The 12327-nt window shown below is 58.2% G+C and overlaps 1 protein-coding gene across 4 annotated transcripts; it reads left to right on the top strand.

The window, feature by feature from the left end:
* The first annotated feature begins 314 nt into the window (after positions 1-314).
* PRRT4 (proline rich transmembrane protein 4) lies at positions 315-10592 on the top strand. 4 transcript variants are annotated; one of them, XM_081531218.1, is made up of 6 exons: positions 1416-1908; positions 2189-2248; positions 2480-2892; positions 2979-3083; positions 3960-4079; positions 8199-10592. In XM_081531218.1, exons 2-6 carry the CDS (start codon positions 2241-2243, stop codon positions 10022-10024), a joined length of 2472 nt encoding a protein of 823 aa, XP_081387344.1. In that variant the 5' UTR covers positions 1416-1908; positions 2189-2240; the 3' UTR covers positions 10025-10592. The 4 variants fall into 4 exon arrangements, with proteins under 4 accessions (XP_081387342.1, XP_081387343.1, XP_081387341.1 ...); XM_081531216.1 differs by lacking the exon at positions 1416-1908 and adding an exon at positions 315-438 and having other exon boundaries at positions 2189-2892; XM_081531217.1 differs by lacking the exon at positions 1416-1908 and adding an exon at positions 626-945 and having other exon boundaries at positions 2189-2892.
* The last annotated feature ends 1735 nt before the right edge of the window (positions 10593-12327 follow it).

Raw genomic sequence — 12327 nt, 5'->3', positions numbered from 1 at the left:
GTTGAAAGCCACCAGGTGACGGAGAAGACAGCAGAGAGACCGAGTTCAGGTTGCCCAGCTGTGCCATCTTGGACAAATTCTTGAGTTGTTTTTTTTCCCCCAAGCCTTAATGTACCTATCTGTGAAATGGGTACACCCACAGAGTTGTCAGGGATTAATGAAACAAGGGGTGTTGACGTGCTTATTACACTTTCCACTCACTGCTTAATAAACATAGTGGTTTTTCTTGCCCGGGTGCCACCCTGGGCAGGCTGCCCTGTGTGTGCGCGCGCGCGTGTGTGTGCACACGAGTGTGCACGCGGTACTCTGGCCCGCGGTGTTTCCCGGGGAGGGCGTTCGAGTGGTTGTGTGTGACGGGCTGCCCTGGGAGCGTGCGGCTGTCGGCACCAGGCTGAGAGCGCAACACTGGCGCCCGCCCCGGCCGGCGGGTAGCGCTGAGTGAGTGAGCGCGCGTGGGGAAGCAGGCACAGAGCGGCGGCAGCGGTGGCTCGGGGCTGCGGTGCGCGCCCGCCTGCCGACCGGGTTGGGGGCGGACCGCGGGCCGCGGGCCGGGGAAGGAGGAGGGGAGAGGGCGGGCGCGCGGGGCGGGAGCGCAGGAGGCGGGGAGGGCGGGCAGAGCGCGGCTGCCGCGGAGCCCGGCGCGGGCGGCTCTGCCGGGGAGCGAGGCTCGCAGCCAGGAGGAGGCGCGGCGGGTGGGAGCGCGGAGCCCGAGCCGGGCCGGGCCGCCCGCCTGGGGCCAGCGCTGCGGGCCGGGGCCGGGCCGCGCCAGACCGGGGGCCGCGCGTCAGCCAAGCCGCCGTGACCGGGACGAGCCGAAGGGGCTTCGGGCGCCGGGAGCACCGGCCAGACTCGGCGGAGCGTCGCCCAGCCGGGCGCCTGGGTCGCCGCGACCGCCCCTTTTCGGGGGACTTGGCCGAGGAGACCCGCCTGCCTGCGGGAGAGCAGGTCTGCCGTCTGGGCAGGGGGAGAGGGAGGTGTGTGTGTGTGCGCTCGTGTATGTGTGTGTGTGCGTGTGCCTGTCTGTAGGGGTGGGTGTGTAGGAATGTGCATGTGGAGGGGGGGTGATGGTGTGTGATGTGTATCTGTATTGCGAGTGTGCAAATGTGTGTGTAGGGGTGTGTGTGCCTCTGTGTCTGTGTATACTGTGTGTCTGTGAGGTAGGGGTGTGTGTGTGTGTGTGAGACAAAGCAGGCTGGAAGCTCACAGAGCTTGGATCTGAACCCATGTAGGAGGGAGGGGGCTTGGCAGGACTGAATGTGTGTGTGTTTGTGTGTGTGTGCACTTAGGCGCAGGGATGTGTGAAGGGTGACTAGGTGAGTGTGGGTCAGGGTGCTAGGTGTGGCCGTATGTGTGATGTAACAGTGGTGGGTACACGTGTGTGCCCCCTGGCTTCCCCTCCCCTTCCCCTTCCAGCTGTGTGTGCCTGGGGTGGGTCAGGCGTCTACTGCAGCCAGCCCTTGGTCCAGCTTGCCTGCCTGGCCATCTTCCCCCCAGGAAGCCAGAGATGGCCAGGCCGTCCCTCCCCCCAGTACTTCTAGGGTTAAGGGATGGAGAGCAAGCCAAGCCCCAGGGAAGAGGGAAAAGGCTGAAGGGATAGAGCTTCTGCCAGCCCAGGGCACCCTGCTTCTCTGGCCAGAGCCACCTTCTCCACCTCTGCCATCACTCACCCTGTGCTTTATCCCTCCAGGGCTCCCTGGGTCTGAGTGAGAGTGAGACTGGAGCAGGGGTGGGAATAGGGGGACACTCATCTGTGAGGGGAGCTTGTTCACAGTTCTGTTACCAGAAGGGTGCTCGGAACGTAGTAGGCCTGAACAGATACTCTAGGGCAAAAGGAGGAAAGAAGGAAGAAAGGAAGGGAGGGGATCAGAGTCTGGGAGTCAAGTCCACGTGCTCTGCTACCAGTCAAGGGTGAGGGCAGCTGGATGAAGTCAGACCCCAGGCCTCAGGCTAAGCAGATGGGGGTGGGGGGTGGGCACTTAGGGAGAAGGAGCCTTGGCTGGAAGGGAAGGGGAACTGCAGGGGAGAGACTGGTGCTGGGGCCTGAATGTTCAGCAAGAAGCTGGCCACTCTCCTTGGGCAGAAGCCTTTGTGTCTTGCCCCCACCACCTGCTTCTCCTGGATCCGCAGCCTCTCTCGGGGGCATCAGATTCCAACCCGCCAGGGCTCATAGCGCCTCTCCCCTCTCCAGGACCTTCGTGCTCAAAGGTGCGGAAGACTCAAGCTCGCGGCCCGACCAGGCCATGGCAGGGTACGGCTATCTGGGGCTGGGGCTGTTCTGCTGGGTCCTGCTTGCTGTTCCTGCGGGCCCCCAGCCTGCCTCCTCTGTCCCAGGGGCCCCTCTCACTACTTTGAGCCCCCCACCCCAGAGTGAGGCCTCCATGCTATCTCTCAACCTGGGACTTAACTTCAAATTCCACCTTCGGGGACCAGCTGCTGTCTGGGGGAACCCTGTCACAGAGACCCAGGCACTTTCTCCCAGGCCGAGCCGGGAGTCCAAGGAAGAGGCGGCCGATGGGCTGAGGACTGACCCGCTTTGGGAACTTCTGGTGGGCTCTCTCGGAAACTCTCCCCCAGAGTGGGGCTCTGCTGAAGGCAGCTCTACTCCGTGGGCCTCCTCCCCTGCTCTGGAGTCCTCATCCCTCCTCTCGAGGCCCGCTGACAGGCCCACTGCTCCCTATCGGCCCAGGATGGGCACTGTGACCTGGGACACTGCTCTGACAGCCACAGCACCTCCATCCAGCACGCCCAGGCTCCTCCAGAGCGAGCTGGAGCTGAAGTTCGATGTGGCGCTGAGAGCAGGTGCAGCCCCCACGCTCGGGCATCGAACGCTGCCCCTGCTGCCGAGCCTCCGGGCCAGCCTGGCAGAGATTGCTGGGCGCCTGGGACCCTTTGGTGAGTACTCACCCCCTCCCGAGGAGAGCCGCTGCTGGGCCGTCCGGCAGGTAGGAGGAAGCTTCAGCATGGGGCTCCTTTTGCAGGGTTCTTTGGCACTACAGTGTCCCCGCTCCGGAACTTATCAGGCCCGAGCCCCCCAGGCCCAATTACATCCCCAGGCTCTGCCTCTGGAGTTTCAGATTCTCCAGGTGAGTGTCTATTTCACTGCAACAAACGTTTATAGAACACCTCTAGATGACAGTGCCTCCTTTTTTCTCTGACTTAAGGGGAGCTTGCATTCCTTCTCCTAGGCCCTGGGATACCAGCCACTGCTCCCATGGGGAAATGCCCTCTTTGTCTACAAAGTCTGGTTTGGCCCTTGTAGTTTAGCTTCTGGTATACATGTGGCTGAGCTTCCCTGGTAGCTCAGCTGGTAAAGAATCTATCTACAATGCAGAAGATGCTGGTTTGACTCCTGCGTTGGGAAGATGCCCCTGGAGAAGGGATTGGCTACCCACTCCAGTATCCTCGGTTTTCCCTGGTGGCTCAGACAGTAAAGAATCCGCAGGCAATGCCAGAGACCTGGGTTCGATCCCTGGGTTGGGAAAATCCGCTGGAGGGGGACATGGCAACCCATTCCAGTATTCTTGCCTGGAGAGTCCCCGTGAACAGAGGAGCCTGGTGGGCTACAGTCTATGGGGTCTCAAAGAGTCGGACACAACTGAGCGACGAAGCACAGCACAGTACATACATGTGGCTGGGCTTTCTAGGTGGCGCTGGTGGTAAAGAACCCTGCTGCCAATGCAGGAGATGGAAGAGACGGGGTAACCCTGGTGGGGAAGACCCCCTGGGGAAAGAAATGGCAACCCACTCCGGTATTCTTGGCTGGAGGAGCCTGGCTGGCTACAGTCCCTAGGGTTGCAAGGAGTCAGAAGCCACTTAGCATGCACACACACATACATGTGGCTCCAATTCCTGGGACAGTGTCCCCTTTTGGTCAAGCTCTGAGAAAGGACTTGATTTTCTCCAAAGCTCCAGAGGCCAATGCCCAGCTGACACTCTAGCCCTATGTGCTCCCTTTTCAGGATTCTTTGGCACCACTCTGTCCCCGCCCCCACCCCCCCAGGAAAGAAAGCTTCCAAGTCCAAGGCCACTGGACCCAGCTGCTTCTCTAAGCTCTACGTTAATTGCAACAGCATCACTAGGTAAGTGTCCAATTCATTTGAACTTGACGATTATTTATTGAGCACATACTACGTGCTAGCCACGCACTGACATTCTGGGATCCTTTTAGTTGATTGTCATCATGATCACCATTCTCTTCATTATCACCATGGAGATGTATATTAATGGTCTGAGAGCAAGTGTTGCTGAGGATGGTCTCACAGAGTTAAATAGCAGTCCTCTGGGAGTTTTGTAATCATAGACAGAGCAGGATGTAGACAAATGTATCAGGGCAAACAGACTCAGGAACTCCTTCATGATTTCCACAGCCTCAGTACTAACCCCGCCCTCCACTTCAATCTGCCTGCCCTGCCTCCCACCCTCCCACTCTGAGCTTGGGGCTCTCTCCTTTGCCATCTGATCTGACATGACACGCTGTCACATATGGGCAGAGCAGGGCCCCTCATTGGGAAGACATTGAAGAGAGGACCCTGAGCAGACAGACACCATCCTTGTCAAGGGAGCCTTTCAGAACATGCGTAGAGACAAGCTGGTGGTGCAGAGGAAAGACCAGGGGCTGTGGGATCTTGAGACCTGGCTTTGAATCCCAATCTGCTTCCTAACTGGCTAGTGGCCCCACCCTCCTTCCCCCTCCTCAATGATGGCTGGACAGGCTATTTAAGTTCTTTGAGCCTTAATTTTCTCACATATCTAGGGTTTAGTAATAGTGCCTATTTTGCTATCGTAAAGCTTCCATGTAATGTAAATTTCGGGCATGAGGCTGGTCATGAAGTATTAGCTCATTAAATAGTATCTGTTAACGTGGTTTCCCCCCCCATCGTGTTCCAAATATACTTCCAGGTATACCTCTCAGACACTGCAACTGTGGCCCCAAAATGTGATGGGACAACACATACTGTAAAAGACAGAGGACACACTGCTTGGGGAGGGGTTCTGGTAGGTGAAGCCAAGGGAGCCATGCAAAGGGCGAACTCTGAGAATGCTCTGAGCCACTCCACACCAGGAACTGGTGCAGCAGTGGAAACCACTGGTCCCCAAGCTTCTTCCAGCTCTAGACTTAACACAGCAACTGACTGTCGAGCACCTGACCGTCGTTCACTCCCTAGCGGTCCCAGTACTCCCGGGCATGTGGGTGGGAAGCCTGCCGTCTCTTCCCCATCCAGCCCAGTGAGCAGCAGCGGCAGGAGCTGCTGTGGAGCTGGGGGCAGGCTCTGTGGCCTCAAGGTAAAGAGGCTGGCTGGCGGTCTGTCAGCCTTGGTGACAGCACTGGGCAGGCGGGTTTAATGAGTCTGGACAGTATCAGAGGCAGCCCAGCCGGCTGGTGGCCCCACCCTCCTTCCCCCTCCTCAATGACGGCTGCAGGAAGCCAGTCTCTTCCTGGCTGTTCCTCCTGGATAAACCCTGGAGGGCTCCAGGCCTCCTGGAGACAAGGCCAAAGGGTTTTTCGTTCACGCCAGCACCTTCTGAGCAGAGTAGTGCCAAGTAGTTAGGGGAGAAAGGAATCTCTCTGTATCTTCTCTAGGAACTTTCTAATGTAGGTACAATTAACCTTTGGCCCTAGGGCTTCTTTTCTCTAGTTCCTCTTTGGACCTGAAAGAGGAATGTGAAAAAGCTGGCTTAAAACTCAACATTCAAAAAACTAAGATCATGGCATCCAGTCCCATCACTTTATGGCAAATAGATGGGGAAAAAGTGGAAGCAGTGACAGACTTTATTTTCTTGAGCTCCAAAATCACTGTGGATGGTGACTGCAGCCATGAAATGAAAAGACGCTTCCTCCTTGGAAGAAAAGCTATGACAAACCTAGACAGAGACATTAAAAAGCAGAGACATTACTTTGCCAACAAAGGTCCGTATAATCAAAGCTATAGTTTTTCCAGTAGTCATGTAAGGGCATCTGAGGAGACCAAAACATGAGGGGTGAGGGAGAGTGTGTGTGTATTTGATCCCACTGCTGTCAGACTGGCTCTGCCCCACCCCACCCCATCAGCAAACCATCAGTTCCAGCTGAATGATTCTCCATTTAATTCACTGCTGTGTCTTCAGTAGGTGTTTGGGTATGGTCAGTCTATCCAAATGGTGTTCTTCAAACAGGGTTCACAGAGTGAGACAGTGTGTTGATGTTCACTGATTTGGCTAACTGTTGACTTTATAAGGGACAACAGCCTTTTGTTAGTTAAATCAAGAATGAGTTTGAGGCCCCAGAAATGGTTACACTCACACGGACACACACCAATGATTGATGGGTGATGAACATTAGCCCATAATGATGAGACCAACAGCAGCTGTATATCGATTGCTGATTATGCACCAGGCTCTCCAAAGAGCTTTGCACACATTGGCCATTTATCCTCATCACAGCCCTGTGCTCTTCCCATTTCAGACTCGAGGCATGTGATGGGACAGGAACCAGGGAACATGCTGCCACTGAGCAGGCAGCCTGCTGTAAATATGTAATGTTTTGGCAGCTCCCTCTCCAGCTGCCCAGTTCTACATTTCCCTCCCTTCTCTCTGGGACTGCTTTCGGGCCCCCTCACTCCTTTCCCTTGTTCTCAGGACTGCTCAGTTTTGCATGTCCTCAGCTCAAGCTGGCACTGCCTGCGGTGGGGTGGGGTGGGGGTGTTCCTGGGGCCTTCCTGTTCTGTCCTACGGAGGCAGGGCTGAGTATGGCCGGGCAGTTGGGGCAGGGGTCTGCTTGTCAAGAGATCCTCCTTGCCTCATCCTACACCTGTCTCCTGTGCACCCCCCCATCCCCAGCTGGCTCCCCCATCCTTTACCACCATCTTTCTGCCTCCATCCCTGCCCACAGCTGTGCTTCTGCCCAGCCTGCTAGGTTGGGGAGGGAGGTTTAGCCTGAAGCATCTTCCCTTGCTGCCTGGCCAGGAGGAAAATCCTTGGGTCTAGCTCTTTCTCACTCCTCTCTTGTTTCAGGAGAGTAGCACCTGAGGGGCTCACTCGCTAAGGTGGCATTTTATCCCACTATGATCCCCACAACTGTTCCTTCCTGGGAGTTCAAGGGTAGTCTTGAGACCTAGTGGAGTGATCGCAATGTCATCTTCTGTCAGTTCAGTTCAGTTGCTCAGTCGTGTCCGACTCTTTGCGACCCCATGAATCACAGCACGCCAGGCCTCCCTGTCCATCACCAACTCCCAGAGTTTACCCAAACCCATGTCCATTGAGTCGGTGATGCCATCCAACCATCTCATCCTCTGTCGTCCCCTTCTTCTGTAAAAGGGGTGAAAACCAAAGGAGTATTAAGGGCCTCAGACTAATGGCTTGTAGTTGAGTCAGGATGGGGACCATGTCCATTGGTAGGCTGAGGGTTGGAGGCAGGCAGGAAGGCCAGTGAATACGAAAGATTGCTGGCAACGGGAGGGTAGTATAACTTCCTCTGCTGTTTGTGTGCGCTCGTGCACATGCACGCATGGTCGCCTTCCCTGAAGAGACTTGGAGCAGGGGGAAGCTATTGAAAAAAGGCTGGAGAAGCTCCTTCTAGCACCAAGGTGTGAGATGGGAGTCAGGGGTGCAGAACAGGAGATAAGCAAAGTAGTATTATGAGGTTGCTGTGCCATCAAGAAGAGGGGCTCAAACTGGTGCTCAGATGTGGATTTTAGATGCAGCTCTGCTAATGTGTAACCTTGGACAAGTCACTTTGCCTCTTGGCGCAGCCCCAATATCTTCATCTGGCATGTATTCAATGAGTATCTGCTGAATGCCAACTCTGTGCCAGGACGTTTTAGGGAGGAGTATTCAGATGTGAGCAAAGCAAACAAAAATCCTTGTTCTCATGACGCCTCCTTCCTGGCAGGAGGGTTCAGTTAGAGGGGGCTTCTAGAGCTCCCTCCACTTGTAAAATTCTGTGTCTTCTTAAGAAAAACCCTTTTCAGTGGAATCACAGTGTACTGAACAAAGCTGGGAGCCGGGCCAGATGGGATGAGGGGAGGGGATGAGAGCTGAAACTCTGGAGGAGTTTGATATGAGAGGGGCCGGTGAGGGGCAGCCAGGTCCTTGAGTCTCATATTTATCACAAGTCCTTCCTGGATGTTAGGAGGACTCCCACTGGCATACAGGCTACTGGCTGTATGGTGGGTAAAGGGAGGGTTGGACAAATGCCTCAGATGAACATTCTTTGCCCACAGAGTCCACCACCCCCACCTCTGGCCTGGATGACCGCTCTCCTGCCAGCCTTGGGAACCTTTCGGTGCAGCCAGAGTGTGGGCCAGGGTCCTGCAGTATCAGAGAGCTGCCTGAACGTGAGGGGCAGCCGCCTGCGGCCCCCCTGCCCCTCTTCTTCCTGACCCTGGAGGCCGACTGGGCAGAGGCCAAGGCTCGCTGGGGTCTGGCCTGGGAGGCCCACGTGTACGGGGTAGGCGCGCTCTTCGGCCTGGTGACCCTGCTGGCGCTGCTGGCACTGGCCCTCCTGCCCTGGCGCTGCCCGCCCGGCGCCCCATGCCTGGCGCTTCTGGACATGCTCCTGCTCTCGGCGGGGACCACGCGGGCCTTCCCGCTTTTCTACGACGCCTACGGGCACCGCGACAGGCTGCCGGCGCTGGCCTGGCTGCTGCTGCAGGACCTCCCGCTGCCCTGCCTGGCCGCCGGCCTGGGCCTGGCCTGCCTGCTGCTGGCCCGGCCGCGTCCGCCGCGCTGCCCCGCCGGCCTGGCCGCGCTGCTGCTCCTGGGGTTGGGGCTGGCAGCCGCCGCTGCCCTCGGGAGCGCCGCCCACCGCCCGCTGCGGGCTCTGCGGCTCGCCTCCCGCGGGCTGCACGCCTTCCTCGCCGCCCTCCTTTCCGGGCTCCTGCTGGCGCTCTCCTGCTGGGGGGGCAGGCGGCGGCGAGCCGGAGCGCCCCTGGGAGGGGCCGGCTTCAAGGGCGCCACGCCTCTCCCGCAGGCGCGCAGCCCCTTTGGCCCGCGCGAGTCCTGGCGGCGCGCGGCGCGCACGGCCCCGGTGGCGGGCACCTTCGGGCTGCTGAGCGGAGTCCTGCAGGGCTACGAGGTGCTGCACGCCCTGGGCTACGGCGGCCAACCTGGCCTGGAGGGTCCCTGGCCCTGGTGGGCCTTCCAGCTCGGCCTGCGGCTCGGCGAGGTGGGCGTCGCGCTCCCGTTGGCGCTGCTGGGCCTCTACCCGGCGCTCTGCAGTCCCCGCATGCCGCCGCGCTGCTGGGCCAAGCTCTTCCGCCTGTCCCCCGGCCACGCCGCCCCGCTGCTGCCCGGAGGCTGGGTCACCGGGGCCCCGGACAAGAAGCCGCTGGGGAGCGCCATCGCGCGTGGCGACGCGGAACTGCTGCAGCTGTGCGCCCTGGCCGGACCGGGCCCCGACCTCCTCCTCCAGGGAGGAGGCTGCCGGAGCTTCGACGGCGCGGCCGCCCACCCGGCGCCTTCCCCGGCCTCGTCTCCCTGCAGCGATGACACCGTGGACTTCCGCCCGCCCTCCCCCATCAACCTGCGGCGCAGCATCGAGGAGGCCCTCTGCAGCGAAGCCCTGCTGGCGCCCGGCCTCTTCCAGGTCCCGGCCTTCGGAGAAGCTCTGCCGGGCCTGGGCGTCTACCGCTCCGCCTCGCTGGGGGCTCAGACCGGGGCCGGGCCCATTGGGAGGGCTGGGGAGGCCCCTGGCTCCCGGGAACCCCGCGAGCTCCCTTCTCCCGGGACCTGGCCCGTGGGCAGCAGCGCCTCATCCGGCTCGCTGTGCGGACTCTCGCGGGACAGCTCGTCCGTGCTCCTGTGCTCCAGTCCGGACAGGGCCCCGCGCTGTCCGCTGGTCTGCGTCCTCAGCCCTCCGCGGCCCTCAGGAAGCAGCCCTAGCCTCCCGGCCTCAGGATCCTACCAGGCCCTGTCCCCACCCTCCCGCGACTCCCCAGAACCTGCTCCTGAGCTGCAGGCCGAAGAAGCCTTGCTGCAGGAGCAATTCCTGGACGCCTGCCGACAGATTGACGAGCTGAGCATGGGCAGCGACACCATAGACTTGTGAAGAGGTGGCCCTCCAGCCACCCCCGATCGCACGCCCCCTTCTGGCGCCTGTTCTGCCCTCCCCCACCCTCCCACCCGAGACCTGCACACTGTAACCCTTCCCCAATCCTGCCTGGCTCAGATACCTCTCCCGGCTTCCTTTCCCATCCAGAGATCCCTGGATGGGTGGGTCAGCAGCCAGGCTCTGTTGATGGGGAACTAGTGCCACCTTCTCTGGAGCCCTGGGGCGCTGATGCCCTCAGCTGCAATTCTAGGCTGGCAGGGGTCCCACTGTCCTTGGCATTCACCAGCAATAAAGCTCCAAGGTGCTCCACTCCAGACCACCACTTCCCACTCTGGTGCTGAGTGAGAGGGGCTGTCCTTAGAAGACCTCAGGACCCACCTCTGGCCCCAGACCCACCTCTGCTACGCCCAGGAATCCCATCCCTGCTGAGTGAGACTCCCATGTCCTCCACATGATCCTTCCCCGTAGAAGGGTCCATGGCCCATCTAGGAGACTCTGCAGCAGTTGGGTGGGAGGTGAACGCTTTCAGAGTTAATTTATCAATAAAATATTTTCAGAGGAGAAAGGTCTGACCTTCTTGGAAAAACCTAGATGAGGCAACAGCAGCAGTGGTTCTGTGAGAATGGGAAGAGAAGCAGTGTTTGGGTGGGGTGGGTCCATCTCAGACCCTAGTGACTCCTGACTGAAAGGAGTCTTGTCCTGCACATAACCTTTCCCCATAGATGGCTCCATGGCCCATCGGGATGAGCGAAGGTCCTGGGAGTGGCCTGGGAGTGGCCCCTTGAAGATCCTTCTGACTCCCCAGGAAGTGGCTTTTCAGAGATGGAACACAGCCCTGAGAGGTGAGGCAGAAACTCTGCAGTAGTTGGTGGAAATGTCTGTATTCCTAGGGACCTGGCTTCATATCCTGGGGGACAACTGGTTAGGGACTAGTTAGTGGCAAAGTCCTTCATGGAAACATTGATACGCATCTCAAGAGCATGATCACTTTGAGCTGGGATTCCCAGCAATCTCCCTGCCGCATACCCAGAGGAATTCACAGAGGCCTTTTGGATTCACAGAAGAAATTGCTTGCTCCATCTACCAACAGGACCTCTTCAAGTCTGCACTCACAACCCTCTTCCCTGGAGAACATTCATCTCCCACAGGTGCAGAGCCTCCCTGGGGAAAGCCTGTCTTCCCCAAGCCCCAGCACCATCCTACCCACCAAAGCAGAACTCACAGTGCAGAGACCCATGAATATATCCAGCCACCAGGCACTCTGGAATCCCTCCCTTGTCCAGGGCATTTGACTCTGAGCTCTGTAGTGTGCATTTGTCATTTGGCTCAAATGCAGTAAGTTCAGAGTGGCACTAAAACAGAGTTGTAGATTTTAGAACGAAATTCTGGCAGTGTTTTGGCAGATGTCCTGCACATCACAGGGAGGCCCACAGGGGCACACATACTAGGCTTGAAGTGGAAAAACAGGAATAGGAATGGTTTTTCTTCCAACTCTGCTCATCAGCTCATGAGGATTTGAGAAGGGAAGCAAGGGAGCCAAGAGGGAAGCAGGCTGGGAGGGGGTGGGGCGCTCACCAGACCAGGTCTAATGCTCTAGTGGAAGAATTCAGCTTGCCCCTGAAGCTCTGTCTTGGCTGAAAGGAGCATCCAGGGCTTGGAACCTCAGAAGGAGAAGGGGAGTTAGTGAGGGTCATAGTAGGGAAGAAAATGAGAGGAGGATAGGGCAGGCACTGCTGAGGGATGGGACCCGAGTGGTTCTGACTGTGTCTTCTCCATCACCTGGCTCAGCTTGGCTCAGAAATTCCTGCTGCATCGTCACTCTGGGCTGAGGCCCAGAGAACTGCCATCCTCCTAATTACAGGCATTTCTCACTGGTGTCGTAGTGGCTGTAGCGGCCCCAGCCTCAGAGCTGCTTTGTGTCATGGAAGGGGTGCTTGCTGTTCTGAGAAATTGTTTCTTTTCTTCCCCACATACACCTCCATCTGCCTCTGCTCACACTCAACTCCTCTCTGCTGTCTTTTCCTCATTGTAATGGTTGCCAGCTGCTCTCACTCACTCTTCCCACCAAGGGTCCTAGAGTTCAGGCACACACTTCCCAGCAAAGCAGTCTGAGACCCACGTGCTCTGTCTCTCTCTCTTACACACACACATACATACACACAAGCTCCTTTTCTGTCTGGACATTCTGAATGGGGCTGGTGAGTTGGGGGTGGGGTGAGGGAATAGAGCTTGGTGTCCATCAGCTCCATCATTTCTTTGATTTTCCTCAGTGAGAATCAGCTAAGCCCTTTGACTTGATC

This window comes from Giraffa tippelskirchi, chromosome 10 (genome assembly GCF_054371585.1).
Source record: "Giraffa tippelskirchi isolate mGirTip1 chromosome 10, T2T-mGirTip1v1.2.pri, whole genome shotgun sequence".
NCBI classification, from domain to species: Eukaryota; Metazoa; Chordata; class Mammalia; order Artiodactyla; family Giraffidae; genus Giraffa; species Giraffa tippelskirchi.
The sequence above is the reverse complement of the archived record's forward strand: the minus strand, read 5'-3'. Positions and strand labels throughout refer to the sequence as shown.